At 37.8% G+C, this 20,399-nt stretch overlaps 1 protein-coding gene across 2 annotated transcripts in view; it reads right to left on the bottom strand.

Annotated features, from left to right (window-relative positions):
- Positions 1-734: 734 nt before the first annotated feature.
- LOC144967516 (uncharacterized) overlaps positions 735-20,399 on the bottom strand; it is a 20,115-nt gene continuing 450 nt past the window's right edge. Inside the window, exons 1-2 of one of the 2 annotated variants that reach the window (XM_078904891.1) lie at positions 17,913-18,237; positions 735-2,241 (exon numbers count right to left, since the gene is read on the bottom strand). In XM_078904891.1, coding sequence (XP_078761017.1) covers positions 812-2,241; positions 17,913-17,967 — 1,485 coding nt within the window. In that variant the 5' untranslated portion in view covers positions 17,968-18,237 and the 3' untranslated portion in view covers positions 735-811. Of the gene's footprint in view, positions 2,242-17,912; positions 18,238-20,399 lie in introns of those variants that run through there. The other variant, XM_078904892.1, reaches the window with a different exon arrangement.

The raw sequence follows: 20,399 nt of genomic DNA, 5'->3' as shown, positions 1-20,399 counted from the left end.
GGATTGGCTTTGCTTGGATTGGAATTAAATTCATTGTCAAAAATATGAGACTTCAATTTAGTTAGCATGTTTTGTTGAAAATAATAAATTATAGTGCTACTGTAGTATAGCTACACTGCGGCAATGTGGTCTTGTGGTATGACATTAGCTTCCTGCGCATAGTTTAATCCTTGGAAAAGGCGCTTTACTCACATTCTTCCATCCTATTTCTGGTTTGTTTATTCATTTTTTTTTCGTTTTTTTTTTTTTTTAATTTAAAGTTACAATGTAATTTACACGTCATCTGGATCATCCCGAGTTTTTACCGATTTAAAGTGGTGGGTCACATAATTTGTTAATATCAAAATCATCCCTCTCTCTCTCTCTCTCTCTCTCTCTCTCTCTCTCTCTCTCTCTCTCTCTCTCTCTCTCTCTCTCTCTCTCTCAGGAGACAGGATGATTTTCAACATTTATCATGTCAGCTGGCTTCCTTGAATCTTCTAGATCGATGATGATGATTATGACGATGATGGTGGTGGTCATGATGATGATGATGATGATGATGATGATGATGATGATGATGGTGGCGGTGGTGGCCATGATGATGATGATGATGACGATGATGGTGGTGGTCATGATGATGCAGATAATGATAATGATGACGATGATGATGATGATTATAATGGTGATAATGACGACGACGATGATGATGATGACGACGACGACGACGACGATGATGATGATGATGATGATGATGATGATGATGATGATGATGATGATGATGATGATGATGATGATGATGATGATGATGACGAAGATAATTAGATAATCCTCAACATTCAATCATATCTGCTGGGTTACACCAATCATCTCCAAGATCAATACCGCTGTCCTCATGAGCTGCGGAAGAACCAGTAGTGTTAGTATTCCCATCACCGCTCGTACTACTACTATCAATTTCATCAGGATGGTTTCTTACAAGGTTTTCATCGTTACTGTCTTTATCATCATCACCATCATCACCAGCTTCTTCTTCCTCGTCGTATTCGTCATCGTCTTCATCGTCATTGTGAATAAGGTTAATAATCGTGTCGGCCAATTCTCGGACTCGGGGGTTCTCGTGAGATTGACAGGACTCGACGGCGAGTAGAATGTCGGCGAAGTTGCCCGAGGCCAGGGAGTTGGTATCGATTCCTGGGAGGACGTGGGCTTGGAGTTCTAGGATGGATGATGACGATGATGATGATGATGATGATGATGATGATGATGATGATGGTATCGCTGTTGGTAACGAAGACGTCACCGAAGGGACAGGGGAGAATAAAGACGAGATTGTGTTATAGTTATAATTTATTGATGATGATGATGATGATGATGATGATGATGATGATGATGGCACAGGAGACGATTGTCCGACAGGTTGAGGTAGACGAGATAATAATTCTGATTCCCCTAAGCACTGCGCGTCTGATTTTGTTACCATACGTTCGTGTAACATTTGGAAATTGTTATGACACATTCTTTTCGATGGACAATCTAAAAGTTCGAAATCATAATTCAACGACGAGCATTTCCTTTTCAATGTAGATTCTTGCGCATTGTCAGGCAAAGCATTTTGAGGCGATGATGTCAGCGATACTGATGACGCCGGGACTTTTGATGATGGTTTTAATAAATTATGAGTATTTTTAGAGGGAGATAAGTTAACTTGAAATGTCAGATCGCTACTGTGGTCTTTGGATATACAGGGCGGCGTCGGATAAATAATATTATTATTATCATTGAGTGGAGATGGGTAGCAGGATCGATCGTTGAAATCTAAATCAGCGATGTTCTCATTACAGATGGTGTTGCTCATTTTGTGTAGATGAGTCTGAAGTCCCTGAATCAACGGGTTACCGTCGTCCATGTTTTCTTGCTCCATCAGGAACCGGATGACCTCGGACGCACAGTCTTGGAAGCCCGCTTGGAAAAGGTTGCTTTGAAAAGAGGCAGCTTCCGCTTCCGCTCGAGATTTGGCGAGACTTAGCATGACACGTTGGGAGTTTAGTAGTAAAGGGGCTTCGAGTTCATCAAGTTGATTACTGATGTTATCGTTGTATTTGGTGGAGTAGAGCATCTTCTCGCTTTTCGTAGGAAGCCGAACGTCTTTGCAGAATGATTTGTTGGTAACTGCAGGAGGCAAGCGTTTTAGTGGGTTGTGGAGATGCTTTTTCGATAGAATTGAAGTAGTCGTAGGTTCCATGTTGTGTTTAAAGTTATCTGTAAAAGAAAGAGAAAAAAAAGGAATTTGTTATAGAAATTAATATCAAAAGGTGCATGGAGGATTTTTGAAAAAAATAAATCAAAAGGTACGTCTACAAAGCAATACAATATCATTGCAGCTCTAACTTACAATTCCCTGGTTCAAGTATCGCTGAAGTGGAGGAGAGTTGAGCCCTTGCAAAAGGTTCTTTACTCACATTATCTCACCGCATTCAATTGTAAAAATGAAAAAAATGTGACCCGCCGCCTGTAAACAGTATTACAGAGAGATGGTTTTCTCGTAGATGCTAAACCGTGATTGTATATATGTATCAATATGTCATATGGGTAGCTATATCTAATTTTCTTTCCGCTTATCTCCCTTGCCCCCTTCCTTCCTCCGTCTCCCGCTTACTTTATCACACCTCCCATCTTTCCCCCCCACCCCCACCCCCTTCTCTCTCTCTCTCTCTCTCTCCTATTATATATTATATATAATATATTATATATATTTATATATATATATATATATATATATAGATCCATCTCTATTTCATACACTTACACTTACATTCGCGTGCAGATTACATTATCTCCCTTTCTATACAAAATTTTACGAAAAATATTTTAGAAAAAAATTGCACCTCTTCGACCTTCTCCAAGACAAAAAATCAGCAAAGTTGCTCTACATTGACATGTTTACAGCCTAATGTTGTGTAACTTACCGCGCCATCGCTCACCATCTATTCTATGTATACTAATATGTACTGGAGCTCTATTTATAGATGTCGCTGACGGTGTACATAGAAGAATACCCTTTCAAAAAGACGAAAGAGAAACCGCACCACGACACCTCGAGTAAGTCTGTTTACTCACCCCGCCCGAGACACGGCGCGGCGTCTGCAATAATATTATATTGACGTGCACCAAAGACGACATTGTGATTACACGAAAACCTGCTGGCAAATAAATCAATGTTGTAACAATTTATTATTCCCCTTTTCGGATCTGATGGGTTGGGGGGGGGGGGGGGGGGGGGGGGGGGCGACTGTACCATGTAAAGCGTAATAGCAAAACTATATAAGGAGGCGTCCCTATTATAAGTCTCTGAAAATTTATTTATTTTTAAATACGAAAAAAAGTACCCCCCCCCCCCCCTCCCTAAAGAAAAAAAAAAAATCCCGTGGCAATTCAATCTTTTTGTCCCTCACGTATCCAGTTTTGCTAAAAATAGATTTTGACCTGCATTTATCTGCAGGTCTGAAAACCCAATTCATTATGTGCTCATTGTTGAAATAGAAATCTCAAAAAATGTCGCAAAATATTGTCCATTAAAATAAAAATAATTTTAAAATTGAGCTTGTATATAGAGCAATATCCACTAAACGTGCTCAAAACGCTTTACAAGGCAGGAGGGGTCCTTTTAGGCGATATTACAATTTCTTTCCGAAAGAGACAACGCTGTTAACGGCCAGGTACTCAGTTTACACCTAAGTACGGTGAGAGATTTCCATGAGATTCGGTCAACAGCGACGTGTACACATATGCAGGTCAGACATCCGAACATCCTTATGGGACTAGTTTAACATTGTTGTAATGGACAATAATTTGCGTCATTTTTTAAATTTTTTTATATATTTCCATTTCAACAATGAGCCCATAAAGAATTGAGTTACCGTCAGACCTGCAAATAAGTGCACGTCGATCAACAGTGTTTGAGACGCGTTTTAGGTCACCCAGTCTATTAACTATAAATCTAGACAGGCAGACGCGTTACGATAAAATAATATTTATCCTAAGATTGCGGCTCGGAGAAGACAACTAAGCGCAACATATGTTACATAATGACATTTGCTCGTCTGGGGATTTGCATAATAATAATTCAACTTCATAGACATAATCTACAACAAAAAAAAAAAAAAAAAAACGCCAGACGAACAATAATAAACGCCGGGAACGTTCGCGAATTCTGCTGTAACTATATCCTTCGAATGTCGATCGATTTAAAGGACCCTCATTTTGTCCATCCCCCCCCCCCCCCCACCTTCCACCCCACCCAACCCTATCTCAAATTATCAAATTATTGTCCAAGGTTTGAGGTTTTTTTCTTTTTTTGTTTTTGTTGTTGTTGTTGTTATTGTTATTGTTGACAAAATGAAGGTCATTAAAATCGATCGATATTTGAAGGAGGGGGTTTCTGGCCAATTTTTTTAAAAAAAGTATTTTATCAGAAAACGACAGAATTGTACTCTTAGTCTCAGCTGCTTCGAGAGTAAAGCCTCTTTGCGATACCTCGCGCCTCATGTTTGACATATTATGGTTATAAATTATTATTTGATTATGTCCCTTGCTTGGCATTTACTGATTTTCTAGGTGTCAACAATAACGCTTTGCGCTCTGCTGACAGCTTGTGTGTTATCTACGGCAAGTGAAATATGGATTGAAAGGGAATGGGAGGTGAGAGGGAGGAGCAAAGCATTTTTTTTAAAACTCCAACTTTTTAAAAGAAACGAAAAATAGAAAAGTACTTTTTAAAAGGGGCAAGAACAAGAATTAAGTAAGCACAAATGTGTCAACAACGAGTGAAAGGATTAAATTGATTGTGCGTGATTCCTTATTCCTTGGCAAATTAAAAAGTAAAATGGATTAACAAATGAAACAAAAAGAAAGAAAAAGTCGGAAATAATAATATTAATATTAATAATATATTAGCGGATTAAATTAAAGCTTAAAACCCCAATAATGCAACAAGCAAAACAACGAAATTATAAGAAACGGCTTTTAAAAGATAAAAATAAAGAAAAGAAAAGAACAGAAAAATAAAGAGAGCGAGAAGCAACAGCTGGTTTTACTCACACAGGCCATCAACAAACACTTCAACCCCCCCCCCCCCCCCCCTTTTCCGTCTGCCTGATTTTTAACGATGGATTATTACAAAACGAAGGGAGGGGTGACACCTCCACCCCGAGCGGACTCACACAATGAGGGGACCGTTATGGTTACAAAGAAAAGGAAGTTTCGGAAGGATCGACTTTTAAAAGATGGAGAAAAAGAACACTACCTAAAAATGTTTTTAATCAAAAAAGAAAAGAAAAAGAGAGGGTGAGCGTGGGGAAATATTAGTAGGTAGGGAGCGGGGGTTGGGGGGAGGGGGCGTAAAGAACTAACCAGCAGGGCACTGGGTCGCTGGTCAGCTGTTTTGGGTCAAGAATGAGTGTCTGTTTCCTTTTTGTATTTTATTTATTTATTTATTTATTTATTTTTAGCCCTCATATCATTTTTGTTTGTTTGATAGTTTACTGAGCAGGACGTATGCTTGTGACAATTATTGAAAAAGAAGAAGGAGAGGAGGTGGTGGTGATGGTGGTGGTGGTGGTGGAGGAGGAGGAGGGGTAAAAAGAAAAAGAAGAAGAAGAAGAAGAAGAAGAAGAAGAAGAAGAAGAAGAAGAAGAAGAAGAAGAAGAAGAAGAAGAAGAAGAAGAAGAAGAAGAAGAAGAAGAGGGGAGGAGGAGGAGGACTAGGAGGAGGAGGAGGAGGTAGGAAGGTTGTGAGATGGAAGTGGTTGGGGGAAGGAAGAAGGGAAAGAGGAAGAGGGGGGGCGACGGGCGACGGAAAGAGCCTCGGATCGGAAAAACACAATCTCACGAAATAGTACAAAATTACCCAAAACCAACTGCTGTTGCCATCAGCACGATACCACGACCACCACCACCTGTTGATGCTTTCATTCATCCTGTCATCCGACAGGGGCCTCTTGCTTGCCTCAGCTAGTAGCTGAACAAAGGGCCGAGTGTGTATCAATTTCGACTTTGTTTTGGATTCTGGAAAGAGTGTGTTCATAATTAGGCATATAGAGATAGAGTTAGATTAATATAGTCGTGCGCAGTCGTCAACGGACTTGGTAACAAAGAACAAAGAAGAAGAAGAAGAAGAAGAAGAAGAAGAAGAAGAAGAAGAAGAAGAAGAAGAAGAAGAAGAAGAAGAAGAAGAAGAAGAAGAAGAAGAAGAAGAAGAAGAAGAAGAAGAAAAGGAAGAAGAATGAAGAAGAAAAAGGGAAGAAACAAGAAGAAGAAGAAGAGAATAAGAAGAAGAAAAGAAAGAAGAAGAAAAGAGAGGAAGATAATGAAGGAAGAAGAAGAAGAAGAAGAAGAAGAAGAAGAAGAAGAAGAAGAAGAAGAAGAAGAAGAAGAAGAAGAAAGAAGAAGAAGAAGAGAAGAAGAAGAAGAAGAAGAAGAAGAAGAAGAAGAAGAAGAAGAAGAAGAAGAAGAAGAAGAAGAAGAAGAAGAAGAAGAAGAAGAAGAAGAAAGAAGAAGAAGAAGAAGAAGAAGAAGAAGAAGAAGAAGAAGAAGAAGAAGAAGAAGAGAAGAAGAAGAAGAAGAAGAAGAAGAAGAAAAGAAGAAGAAGAAGAAGAAGAAGAAGAAGAAGAAGAAGAAGAGAAGAAGAAGAAGAAGAAGAAGAAGAAGAAGAAGAAGAAGAAGAAGAAGAAAGAGAAGAAGAAGAAGAAGAAGAAGAAGAAGAAGAAGAAGAAGAAGAAGAAGAAGAAGAAGAAGAAGAAGAAGAAGAAGAAGAAGAAGAAGAAGAAGAAGAAGAAGAAGAAGAAGAAGAAGGAAACGTTTAAGGTTACACATACTTTTGTGCGTTGGACCTTACATCCGGCCGGTGGGTGTTGTGAGAATTATACCTAAAGGGACAGCATTAATACTTAACCCATGCTTAACATGGAAGTAAATCCATATAGAATGCAAATAAAAAACGGATGACTTTTTCATTAAATTTTACAAGCTAAAATCGCCACACAGCTAGACTGACATGGGCTGATAAACTCCGCCTACTGGCCTTGACGGGAGCACTCTGACATGTCAGGTAAAATCAATAAATGTGACCCGTCGCCTCAACTCAGTATTAAATCTGAGTAGCATTGATGCTTAAATTTGACTTTGTTGATGCTATGCTATGCGTGTATTTTCTTTTAAAACTCACAACATCCGCCAACCAGATATAACGTACCATACCAACACACAAAGCTATCATGTGTAAAAATCTTAAGAAATGCAATGAGTAGGAGAGTGTTAGAAAACAAAAGAGAATAACAATTTCGCGGCGGAGATGGGGGCTCGAACCCGCGACCTTACTGGTACAACTCCGCCTGGTCGGAGAGAGCGTGACTCTATTGTATGAGCTATCCACCACTCTGTGTAATCTTAGACGTCTATAGTCTTATTAATACAATTTAGTGATAACTACTTATAAAAATGGCTGGAAAAAAAAGCATTAACAAAGAGCTGAGTGACGTCAAAATCGTTTATTCTATAGTCAAAAGTATTACCCTTTCGTTAAGTTCATATATTTCACTGAATAGAATAAATATATTCTCATAAAATTGAAGGAATCCAACATTGTTTTCAAGTTTCTGATAATTTTAACTAAATCAAATTCACTTTTGGGTCTCAGCTCGTTGCCGTCGTTAACTTAAAGCCTGACACTAAGACTTGCCTTTTGACGTAATTTATAGATTAGTGCACCGTCTAGTGAGTTGTCTTTAGTAGCGCCCAAGGAAATAAATGATTCTATAGATATTTCGAAGATGACGTCACTCAGGTCTTTGTTATTGTTTTTTTTGCCATCCGCGTTTATGAGTAATTCTCACTGAACTGTATTCACCCGACTATAAACGTCCATGGATACACACAGTTTTGTGTGTTGGTCCGTTATACTTCCGGATGGCAATGTTATGAGCTTCTTAGCCAAGCGCATACTATCTATTGGTTGAACTGTTGAATACAACTCACAATTTGTTTTCTTTTGTGGTCACAGATTTGTCTTTTGACGTCATTTTTTTTGGTCAGTGTCAGGCTATAAGTTTACGATGGCTATGATCTGCTCCACACCGATTTAACACCAGGTTGACCCGATGGCTCACATATCATACTGGCCAACCAATCCACACCCACAGATTACCGTTAATCTCCCACGGGCTCTCTGCTGCTCAGCACCCAACATTACCCAAATCTCGATAAGACTCTAATGGCACTTAGTGTCATCAAACTGGAAGACACCCAAATCGCCCTAAATTATATCGGGAGATGGGAGGTTATTAGCACCGGCGGGTTAGCTCCCCTACCAAGACCTGACTACTACCCTATTTCTAGGCTACTACTACTACCAGGAAATTTCGTAATAATACGAATTTTCGGTTCTAACCAAAGAACTAAATAAAGATAGTTTTAATTCAATAAAACATTTTGAAAACTAATATCTGGTTAGATAACGGAGTTTAAAGCATTATCTTAACGTATTGAAGGCAAATTGGTAATTTTCTAAAGTAGTTATAAGGTCTATCCTGCCGTAATCTGGAAAAAAAACAACTTAAAAACTTGGCCAGAAAACTCGTCCTTCAAATATCAATCGATTTAAATGTCCCTCATCTTGGCAAACATTCTCAAACCTGGGACTTCGCGAAGTGTATGTGTATGTGTGTGTGTGTGTGTGGGGGGGGGGGGGGTACTTATTGAAGTAAGAAAACTTCAATACGGTCTTAAAAAAGTCTATAGAAGTGACCAAATAGAAGAGAAAAATTTAAGATTTTAATCTTTTAAAATTATTTATTTTTAATTTTAAACTTGGTGGCCATAATGTTAGCTACGTACCTAAAAATCATAAAGAAAGAAGCCTGGAGCGTTGACATTTCATTTCTAGTCGAAAAAAATAAGGCGATTTAATTTTTGGTTTTAGCGAGAGTTGACAGGGCAAATTATCACCAACTGCATCCCCACCCACGTGTCTTCCAACACAAAGACTAGTACAGCATGTGGTCAATGGGCACAGAATGTCCTTCCTATTCAGGCCTCTAAACTCCCCCTCAATGACCCAAATAAATCGCACCCAATCACCAAAGGTGGGATGACCTGCGAAATAAGCTGCGTAGTACAGTGTGTACTGTACTAAACTTCTATCGTAGTTATAGCAAGCCTCTGGTGGGGGAGAAGTGACAACACTTTGAACACTAACGTGTTCTGATAAAACATTTCTTATTTGTTGTTGTTTATGTTGTTTGTTTTTGTTTTTTATTTGGGGTGTTTTTTTATTTTTGTATGTTTCTTTTTTTTTTCGGGGGAAAGGGGGGGGGGGGGGGGGGGGGGTATGTTGCGTTTAATTTCTTGTTTATTTCTTTCTTTCTTTCTGTTTTTTTATTAATGTAGTTTGTTTTACTTTTATGGGTATTTTTTTGGTTTTGTTTTGTTTATTGTTTTATCTTTGTTTTGTTTTTGTTTTTGTTTTAAAAATCATTTTGGTTTGGTCAGACCCGATGTGCATTTATTTTCAGGTCTGATAACCCAATTCCTTGTGGGCTTGTTGTTGTAACTGAATTTTGTCGTCAGAATAAGACAACATCAACTATACTGCCATGAAATACAAATAAAATAATCAATAAAACAAAACAAAAACAAAGAAACTAAAAAAAAATAATTAAAAACCCCCAAAACAACATGTTTAATAAAATTGACCAAAGAAGTCGTCCTTCAAATACTGATCGATTAAAATCACCCTAACCCTGTCCAAAACTCTCAAACATGGGACTTCTTATTTTCCAGCAAAAATTGTTTGTCAGCGAGAGAAACGGCAGTATGGATACCGCTATACAACAACCGATTGTGGATTGCAATCCTCACCCCTAAAAAATTTGTAAAACCATTCAACCATGTGTGACAACATCCTTGACGGTTCACTCATCCGTGACTCGATCAGCCTCTCTCTCCCCCCACCCCATTTCCCCTTCAACCACTCACGACCATCGGCCCTGGCCCCCTCCCCATCCATTTAATCTTCTTTTCAGTTTTCTTTGCTTTTTTTTTTTTTTTTCTTTTTTTTTCTTTACGCCCTCTGTTTACATTTGCAGAGCTGCCAACTTGAAATTTCAAAAATTCGTAGTTTCCAAGGATATAAGAAAAAGTCACTTTAAATAGCTTTTAAGAAATAAATAATTTGCCCTCAGCATGATCCATAAATGTTCCAATCAATGTCCTGCATATAGGTTCTAAGGAACTAAACTTTCCTTTTCAACGAGATTTATTGAGTCAAAGAAGCGAATATTGTTCTGTAGCTGGCTAGAGCCAAAATTTCGTATTTCTACGAATTTTTCGTAGTACTAGGCAGGTCTGAATTAGACTGTCTGTCCACACAACGGTGGGCAACATGTTTATATTTAATTTACTGTCATTTACTAGCTGGCATTGTAGATGTCGTCGTATTGACCCCTGAGTCGAAACAAATCCAAATTAAATAGAAACATATCTTTTTTTGTTATTTCTGCATATATTAAATAAATTATAATAATATTATTATTATTATATATATATTTTTTTTTTTTTTTTTTTTTTTTTTTTATCCACTGTTGAGTGTAAGACGTAATGTGACCAAAAATAAGGTCAGGAGAGAAGGAGATGAATGAAGAGAGAGAGAGAGAGAGAGAAGAGAGGAGGAAGAGAGAGGAGAGGGATGTTGTAGTTAGTATGTTGGTGTTGATGAGAGAAGAATAAGAGATAGGATTGAGAGAGATAGAAGAGAGTCAATTAGTGGTTTAAAAAATATATATCTTATTATATTTTGAATATATTACATTTGTTAATATTAGTGCTATCAAAAAGGATATAAGTAAGTAAATAAATAAATAAATTGTTTTTCATTTTCATTTATTTATTTACTGCCCTATAGATACCACAGAGTAAGGAACACCCATAGGATCTGTGATCGAGACCATCTAACAACGGCTCAATCACTTCATTTCTTATCAAAGAACAACAATATACTCGTATTCAATTGACCGACACAAAGCAGGAATTTCATGTTTGATTACGCTACACCCTGGTTAGCAGCAGCAGGCGTCAAGCACTGTAGCAGCAGATTGATCCGCTTTTTCCTTCGACAGGAAGGAAGTGGCGTCATCAACGTGTCATAAGTGATAATACCCTTCTTCCCTAGCATGCCAAATAGTGTTCGTTTTACATTTCTGGACAAGAAAAAAATAATGTTACTATCGATCGACTTCCTAATTCCTCCCCCCCCCCCCCCCCCACACACACACACACTTTTTACTTGTTCAACAGTCTGAATGTGGAGATTGTATATTTATAAGTCCCGGTTTTAAGGCCTTTTGACAAATTGTAGACTATTTTCATCGATTAATATTTGAACTAAACGTTTTCTGGCAAAAATATTTTTAAAATGCGTTTCGTCAATGAAATGCAGCTCTTGTCAAATTTGAGATATTCCAATAACCCGGAATTCCGGGATATTCGCAACCACAATATTTGTACACAAGGAACATTATAATAGAGAGCTGCAAAGTGGAGATTAATAAATGACTAATTAATTCCTTGACGACAAATGCAAATTTTAGTCATGGTCATTTCATGACATTTAATTTCATAAAACCGGAAGCGTTACTTCTTGTTAATTCTGACATCAATGAAAATAGAGCACTACGTTATAAAAAGAAATGTATTCGATTAGCTGACGCTATTCAAAACAGATAAATTTGACAGTAAGTCAAGGTCACTTCATGACACGCCATAAAACATAAACATTTAATATCCCGACGCCACCCCAATATAGTGCACCACGTTAAATACAAAAACAAAATACACGATACATCATCAGAGTTAGATAACGCCTATCTCCGCTCCACGCCAACAACAACAATACAAAGACAAATGGCCCACACATAAACCCAAAATATCAAACTACAAACCCAAATCTCTATAAATGATAATAAAATAAATGTCAAACATTGCTAATCCCCAACAAACAAACTAGTACCCTGCCAGGGGACTCAACCCCATAGCTTATTGGTTGTTACGTAAAATCAGACGACTCCAAAAAACTACTCCATTACTAAGGATTTACCTCCCTTATCTCTGTGTTTTTGTTTTCATTCACAAGTTCCGGGGAAAGGGAAGCATAGTACAATATTTACTTACGAATACAGCTCGGATTTCACATTTATTCATAGCATAGATTCGATAATCTTCCCATATCTGGTCAACCGTGGACAAACCCCGGGAAGAACTGGACGCTCCATTCAACTTCCTGCTGCTTCTTATGGTTCACACTATTATGTTATGACGATCGACCCAATCAGCAAAGTCCGGTCCGCATTCGTGCACCGTCGCGAACCCGCCTGGTAGCATCGTCACAACACACCTTTCGACTAGATGCTCTGCCGTTTCGGGTTCTTGCCCACATAAAGCGTGGACATAAAGGACAGGAAGTTAGACCCCACTGATGTAACGCACCGGCCGTTAGGCAGCTCCTGAGTTAATCTCCGCGTCACTCCGTCGTGACATGCAAACAAACGGATTGATTGGCCGATGTCATATGAGGCTCATCCTCATAAGACACAACTCAACCGTTACTAAAACTACTGGTCAATAAACCAAGACCATCAGAATGCTGTCATAATAGTAATAATACGACGACATCGCAGTCCCCCTTAGTAGGTGTGAAGTGTGAAGTAAGACTTGTAACATCCCCGTTTGACAGCGGCATCCGGGCGTTACTAAATCGAAATATTGTTATCTCCGTTTATGTACAGTGAATTTGGTTCACTTAGCGATGAATTGCTGGGCTGAGGGACTGGAATTACATTGTCCAACCAGTGAAGACTTGTAAAAGCTACACGTATTCAAACACACAAACACACACACACACACACACACACACACACACACTAACTAACTAAATGTATTTTTTAAAACCATACACTCTCTCCAACCCACATCTCATAACCACCCTCGAGGATTGGTGGCTGCCTGCATTGCGTAGGACCCCCAAAAGATCTACATCTTTTTGGTTAATTTCCGTGTCATGACGACCCCAGGAAACAGGCTTCATAGCAAGAATTTGCCAATGAGGTTTATTAACGAAGTAAATGCAAGTTATCATTTTTATTTGATTCATATAAAATTCTTCTTTATGTCACATACAGTCAGCCACTAAAGTCATTGAGTTAATTCTGAAATAGACTATCTAGTTAAGTTCGAAAACTGAATTCATTGAGTTAATTCTAAAATTATAGATTGGATCTAGTTCGAAAACGGAATTAACAAGTTGAGTTAATTCTAAAATAGTTAAGTTCGAAAACTGAATTCATTGAGTTAATTCTAAAATTATAGATTGGATCTAGTTCGAAAACGGAATTAACAAGTTGAGTTAATTCTAAAATAGTTAAGTTCGAAAACTGAATTCATTGAGTTAATACTAAAATTATAGATTAGTTCGAAAACTGAATAAACAAATTGAGTTGATTCTAAAATAGTAAAGTTCGAAATCCATAAACGAATAAAAGCTAGCATGTTGCGGGTTCCGGCTACACAAGCATTAAAACCACATGCCAACCAACTGTCGCTAGAAAGTCAATCTAAAACTCATAGACTTGAGGGAGAATTTAAAAAATATAAATAAATGCCAGGGATTACAGTGTCAATCCCTGTGGCGGATCGTGTCACGTGACCAATCTCACTCATTCCATTCCAACGGACAATACTGGCCAAATTATGCCATGATAACGTATTGAATCATTAGTGACCCATCGTCTCAAAAAGGGCAATGTGTATTGTCAATCCATGTGGCCGATCGTGTCACGTGACCAATCTCACTCAATTCCAATGGACAATACTGGCCAAATGCCATGATAACGTATTGAATCATTAGTGACCCAAGTCTCAAAAAGGGTAGTTTTATTATGTATTGTCAATCCATCTGGCAGATCGTGTCACGTGACCAATCTCATTCCGATAGACAACGTCACGAAATGTCGCGATAATTCATTGAATCAAAACGGTATCACATCGGGATAGTTTATACGTGTTAACAACTGTATTTGCAATTTAAAAAAAAATATTATAAAACTTTGGTTAATTCTATATAAATATGCTTTATTAAAAATAGTCAGATAATGCCACGAAATGTCGCAGTAACTCACTGAATCACTAGTGGCATCTCAAAACGGTATTGTATCGGTATAGTTTATGTGTTAACATCTGAACATACAGTTAAACAAAAAAAAAAAAACAAAAAAACAAACAAACAAAATAACTTTTGTTAATTTTATGTTTAGTTGTGGAGGATGGATATCGCTTCATATAATGATAAAAACTAAAATCTCACAGTCCATGGTCATTTTAACTCTGATATTATCACGTTTTAGCGACTGGATGACCACAACAGCATAATGATAGTATCGAGACGACGATAAGCCACCGTCCCACTGAGTGAGCACTGTCACGAAAACGTGAGACCTTCTGCCAGCCCCGATGTCAAAACGCCCACTGTCAGATTTCGGGAATAACTTGTTCCAAGCCACCAGAAAAAAAAAAAAAAAAAAAAAAAAAAAACCCCACAATAAATAGACATTAAAAACAAAACAAAAAAAAAATCAAGCAGACTGACTGCCTCTCAAGGATACAAAAAAAAAAAAAAAAAGGGGGGGGGGGGGGGGGGGGGTTCGTGCATAGCCTGTTTTGAATCAGTGTCAATTTAGAAAAAATGCAACAATGTTATTATAACATTTTTATTATCAACTAATTTGTATGTTGATCGCGTCAGGGGATCCAAAATATCAGTGGTATTGCCATCCAAACAATAGAAAATATGCTGTCTGTAAGGGTACTGGGTACACATTAAATTACGTCGTTTTCTAACAACGCTGAGCGAGCCTCGTTGAACAAAAACGAGGTCTCTAAGGATAGAGGAGAGAGTTTATTCATCATCAATCATTGCTACACCGTGGATAATCGACATGGGAGAAAGTGGAGTTACACCAAATCCTGACAACTATAAGTTAACTTTTCCATTATTCAGTTCCGCTTGTTTGCAGCTAGACGGCTGCTGTGGCATCCACGCAAATCAAACACTATAATTATAAATTCCGATCCTCTGCCCTATCCAAAAGAATAGCCAACACCACCAGATCCTTTCTTTTCTTTTCATTCCTCATAGTGCTCTCCCCCTTCAATTTCCAATTTTCTTTACGTCATTTATTGTGATAGGCAATCAGTGTCAAAATCAAAACAGGGAGTAGCGATAGAAGAAGAAGGCCTGCCCATGCCTTGCCTTGTAAACCGCATAATGTAACAACTGACTTGGTTATGCACTGAGTTTGTGGTAAGAAAATTGGATTAAACAAAGAGTGCTATTGTAATATCAGCAAGTGCATTATATGGAAAGGACTCCTGTGTGGGTACCTTATGTGTGTGTGTGTGTGTGTGTGTGTGAGAGAGAGAGAGAGAGAGAGAGAGGGAGGGGGGGGGGGGGGGAGGGTGTAAATAGAAAGGCATAGCATAAGAGGTTGGATGTCGAGACCTGAATATGATATATATATAATATATTAGATATATATATATATAAATATATATAAACGTCGGTCACATAACAATAACATATTATGAGTTGGCACAAAATAATAAAAGATACTTAAATCAGGTTCTAAAGTTGGGGCCAACGAATGTTTTGTAGGAGTTAGCAGATCAGGAGTTTCTACGTCGACTTAAAAAATCTAAAGTTAAAGATCATTGACACTGCGGTTAAAAGGGGCACCAAGTAACCTTTCTTTGTAAACAAACTCTGTATTCTTTTGGATCCAATAATTAAATTATGATAAAAAGCCCGATTGGATTCAGAATCAATGACATAAAAATTAATACTGCAATATAAACTGTATTCACTGACAGCGATAAAAGGCAAACAGAAGAATTAAGATAGCTTTCACTTTCGTCTTTGATCTATTATTCTTTGACAAGCAATAATTAATTTTTTCTTCTGAGTGACAGATTTGTGGAGACAGTGCAAGGGGAATACATATCCCATTTTTTTATTATTCGGATTAAATGAACAGTTTAAAGAAAGGTTAGGGAAATAAAATGTTTTAAATTGAGGTAGAAAGAATTTAATTGGGTGTTTGCAGTTTCAGATTGAAAAAATGTCAGTGCGGTCTTATCTTTCTTTATTTTCAAATCGGTAAATGTATGGATTATGTTCAATGACTTCAGGGTTAAAAGGAAATTGAAATGAAATAAACTTGTGCTAAAACATAACTCTGTCAAATGTTATTGGTGCCCGTTGGCAATAAAATTAAATGGTGGAGGGAGAGAGAGAGAGAGAGAGAGAGAGAGAGAGAGAGAGAGAGAGAGAGAGAGAGAGAGAACGGGAAAGAGAGAGAGAGGAGGAGAGAGAGAGAGAAGAGAGGAGAGAGAGAGAGAGATCGAAAGAGAGAGAGAGATGATATTATTACAGTATAACATGGTAAGGAATGAGAGAGAAAAAAATAACGGTTGGTAATATAAAATAAATTGATAGAAAATTGAGTAAAGGGCGACATAAACTTTTAATTTTAAATGAAACAAAATATGTCTATTTAATATGCGATAACTAGTTCTTTCCGCTTGTGAAAAACAACCAACCCTCCCCCCCCACCCCAACACACACAGACACACACACATACACATATACATACACGCATACTCACAATCTTTTGACAACAATCTTTCTCAATTCTTCAGCTTTTGGCTTCCAGTCAGTATTATTATTCCATGGTAGGTACTCATTATCATACTTCAATTACAAGAAATCATATCAACCATGTATTTTTATTCTTTCGGTTTTTTTTTCTTTTTCTAAAAAGAAATTTTATCGTGACTCTCGGAGTTCTGATGTTTCTATCACATATTGAATTACCGCAAATAAATGGACTTACAGAGGTGCTGTCAAAAGAAAAGAAAAAAGAAAAGAACCCCCCCCCCCCCCAAAAAAAAAACCCAAAAAAAAACAAAACAAACAAACAAACAAAAAACCCCAAAAAAAACAACCCAACTCCACCCCCCCCCCCCCCCCCCCCCCCCCCCCCCCCCCCAATACAAAAAAAATAATCCCAAACCACCCCACCCTTAAAAAAAAAAACAACCTGAAGTTGTTCATCAAGTGTGTTACATTGTAACGTTGAACCCTCACGGATAATGCATCTAAAATTCATTGCATTGTATTTTGGTATTTTGTGATTATCGCTCTGTAATTCATGCAGTAAAAGAGAATCGTTCCATAAGACCAATCCTGTTTTGTCTGACACTCGTTCACTCACACCTTTTCAGATTGTTGTCACACCAGTGCCTGCTCTATAATTTGACATTTCCATTTTTTGTGTGATTCTTATTCTTAGAGCCTACATCACCATAAAATGCTCCCAAGCCAACGTGCACATATTTGCAGGTCTGGCAACCTTATACTTAATCTGAGTTTGTGAAGAGAAAACTCTACGTGTTGCAAGTGCAAGCCGTGTGACGTTAAATTTCATTTTTAATTTTAAACTCAGTTCATAAACCATGATAGTGATATTATATCACTTGAAATTAAAAAGACAGTTAATATTTTTCTTTGAATACATATTATTGTTATCAATTTGCAACATATCTGTTCTCTTTAACTAACGTCTGTCTATGTTATTGTATGCATGAAACGAATCTTTCTATCGTCTTACCACAAGGCGGAGAGAAATTAAATGGTAAAAATAATTCTTTTCTATTCATTTTTTTTCCTCCTCAAAGAAATCAGATTTGTAGATCTGTATCTTTATTAAGGGTTCCCCTAAAGAGCACGAAGGGAATTTAAAATCAGCACATTTTAGAAAAAGCAAATCTTACCTGAAACAGCACAAACCGAAGTCTGGTCTTCACTGAGGGCTTTCAACATTATCATAATAATTTAGGATTTCGATAGGTACCGTCTGCAGAAATTTTTGACTCTATTCTAGGTCTATGCACAGAAATCAAACAGGCACGATTGAACAAGTGTGATGGATCAGAAATTTAAGTTCTAAAAATATGAAGAATGCACTTAAAACACCAAAACACAATAATATATATAAATTACTACAGAACGGTAGTGTGTTCTTCAAGGCTACCGATGATCAGAATGACCTGAAACTGGGGTTGTTTTGTGTTGATAACTGACAGCAGCTGACCTCCCTCCCCACTCCTCACACGGTAGCACAAGTTTGTGTGTGTGTGTGTGCCGTGTGCTCGTATGGTGTGTGTGTGTGTGTGTGTGTGTGTGTGTGTGTGTGTGTGTGTGTGTGTGTGTTCATGCTCGCGTAGTTTTTGCCGGCCGGCGACTCGTACGTGTGCGTGTGCGTGCGACCCGACGCGGTGACGAGAGCGATGTAAAGGAATCTAGGTCAAGTTCTTGATGATGTATTTTTACTTGTGATTTGTATGCATTTTTATTTTATTTTTGAATAACCGCTCACAGGGGGAAAAGAAGACGGGTGAGCAGTATGAGCTTTTGCCATCGGAGATTTTCTCACGGGCCCATGTGCTGTTTTTGAAGGTGGGGTGGGGGGAGGGGGGAGGGGGTTGAACAAAATGTCTTAGAATAATTAGTTCCACAACTCACCTACAAAGGATGATGACATAATGACCCAGGTCGTTTTTGTTTTACAGTGTTTGTGCTTTATTTATGTTGGGAGTTAGAAAGGATATTATTAATCCCGACAGAGTCATGAGAAAAATTGGTCAACAAAAAACGCCGTGACCTGACATGACATAATTTGATGTTATTTTAACTTTTTTTTTCTTTTATGTTTGTATGTTGTTTTTTTTTTTGTGTGTGTGTTTGTGTGTGAGTGTGTGTGTGTCTGTGTGTGTGTGTGTAAGTGTGTGTGTTTAAAGTAGAACATTTTGCTTCAGATATCGCTCTATCGATTAAAGTGGCCCTTGACAAAACCTGACACTTCCTTTGTGCGGCCATGTGGTCTTGTGGTAAGACACTCGCTTTCGGATCGGAAGGTCTTGGGTTCGAGCCTCGCTCGGTGCATAGTTGAATCCTTGGAAAAGGCTCTTTACTCACATTTTGTCTACGTACTCATGTGTAAAACGGCTACCTGGCCGTTGAGAGCGTTGTCTCTATCGGGAAAAAAAAGTGTAATAGCGGTCAAGTCTCGTTCTACATGTTACGTGTTGCTGTTGGCCAGGGACCCTTTGTAAAGCGCTTTGAGCACGTTCAGTGGATATTGCGCTATAGGCTATATAAAAGCTCAAGCTTTTAGAAAATGGCGGATGACGTTGACAGTTTAGTGTCCCTTTCACGGTCAGGCGAAGTTGTCGTATCAGTAAGGTCGTGGGTTAGAGCGTAGCCATCGTGATCACGGTGGCTACGGTTCGAGCCTCCATCGCCACGAAATTTTTATTCTCTATAGTCTTCTGGCACTTTTCTACTCACTGCATTTTCTGTTATTATCAACAAAAGTTCCTGCTCCCCTCACCCATCTTTAGAAATTAGCTACATGAAAGTCTGTAACAATGTGAAATTGTATGTATGTATGTAAGCTTCAATTTAATAAACGAAAACAGATAATGTGGACGTTTCGGGTTTCCCCTTAATCAATAAAACAGGATTAATGAAACACTACAGACGACAAATTATCTCATCCGTCTTTAGCGTTTCATTCATCCTGTTTTGTTTGTTTTTTTTTTAATTGGGGAAACCCGAAACGTCCACATTATCTGTTTTCATTTAGATATTAAATTGAAGCTTACATTCAATTTCACATTGTTATTTATTTTTTTGTGAGCTTCGAGCAGCAACATTTACAGTACATAATATCTGTTGAATCATGTTTAAGTCTTTTTATAAAAGGTGTGAAATACCATAATCTATCGATAGTTGATGGTGAAGTTTTAGTCAAATAAAATGTTTTTATTAGAATTGTTTCATTGCCAGTGTGTCGACAGTTTGTTTCAACCGGGTTGCACCGAGTCTCCTTCCCCATAATATAGATGAGTACATCGATAAGGAGAGAGATAGAGAGGGAGAGAAAGAGAGAGAGAGAGATAGAGAGATAGAGAGAAAAGAGAGAGAGAGAAAGAGAGAGAGAGATAGAGAGAGAGACAAAGAGAAGGAGAGAAGAGAGAGAGAGAGAGAGAGAGAGAGAGAGAGAGAGAGAGAAAGAGAGAGAGATTAAGAAAATGAGTTAGCAAATGAGTTATTTCATTTATTATTGGCACTTATAATAAGTAACAAATTATAGGAGCAATAAAAAAAAAACAAAAAAAAAAAAAACCCCAAAAAACAACAAAACAATTTAAAAAAAAAAAAAGAACAACAACAACAATACCACAACTGTCACCAGT

Source organism: Berghia stephanieae, chromosome 3 (assembly GCF_034508935.2).
Source record: "Berghia stephanieae isolate SIO BIC M18660-M18661 chromosome 3, UCSD_Bste_1.3, whole genome shotgun sequence".
NCBI classification, from domain to species: domain Eukaryota; kingdom Metazoa; phylum Mollusca; class Gastropoda; order Nudibranchia; family Aeolidiidae; genus Berghia; species Berghia stephanieae.
Note: the sequence above shows the minus strand (reverse complement) of the source record. Positions and strands in the feature narration are given on the sequence as shown.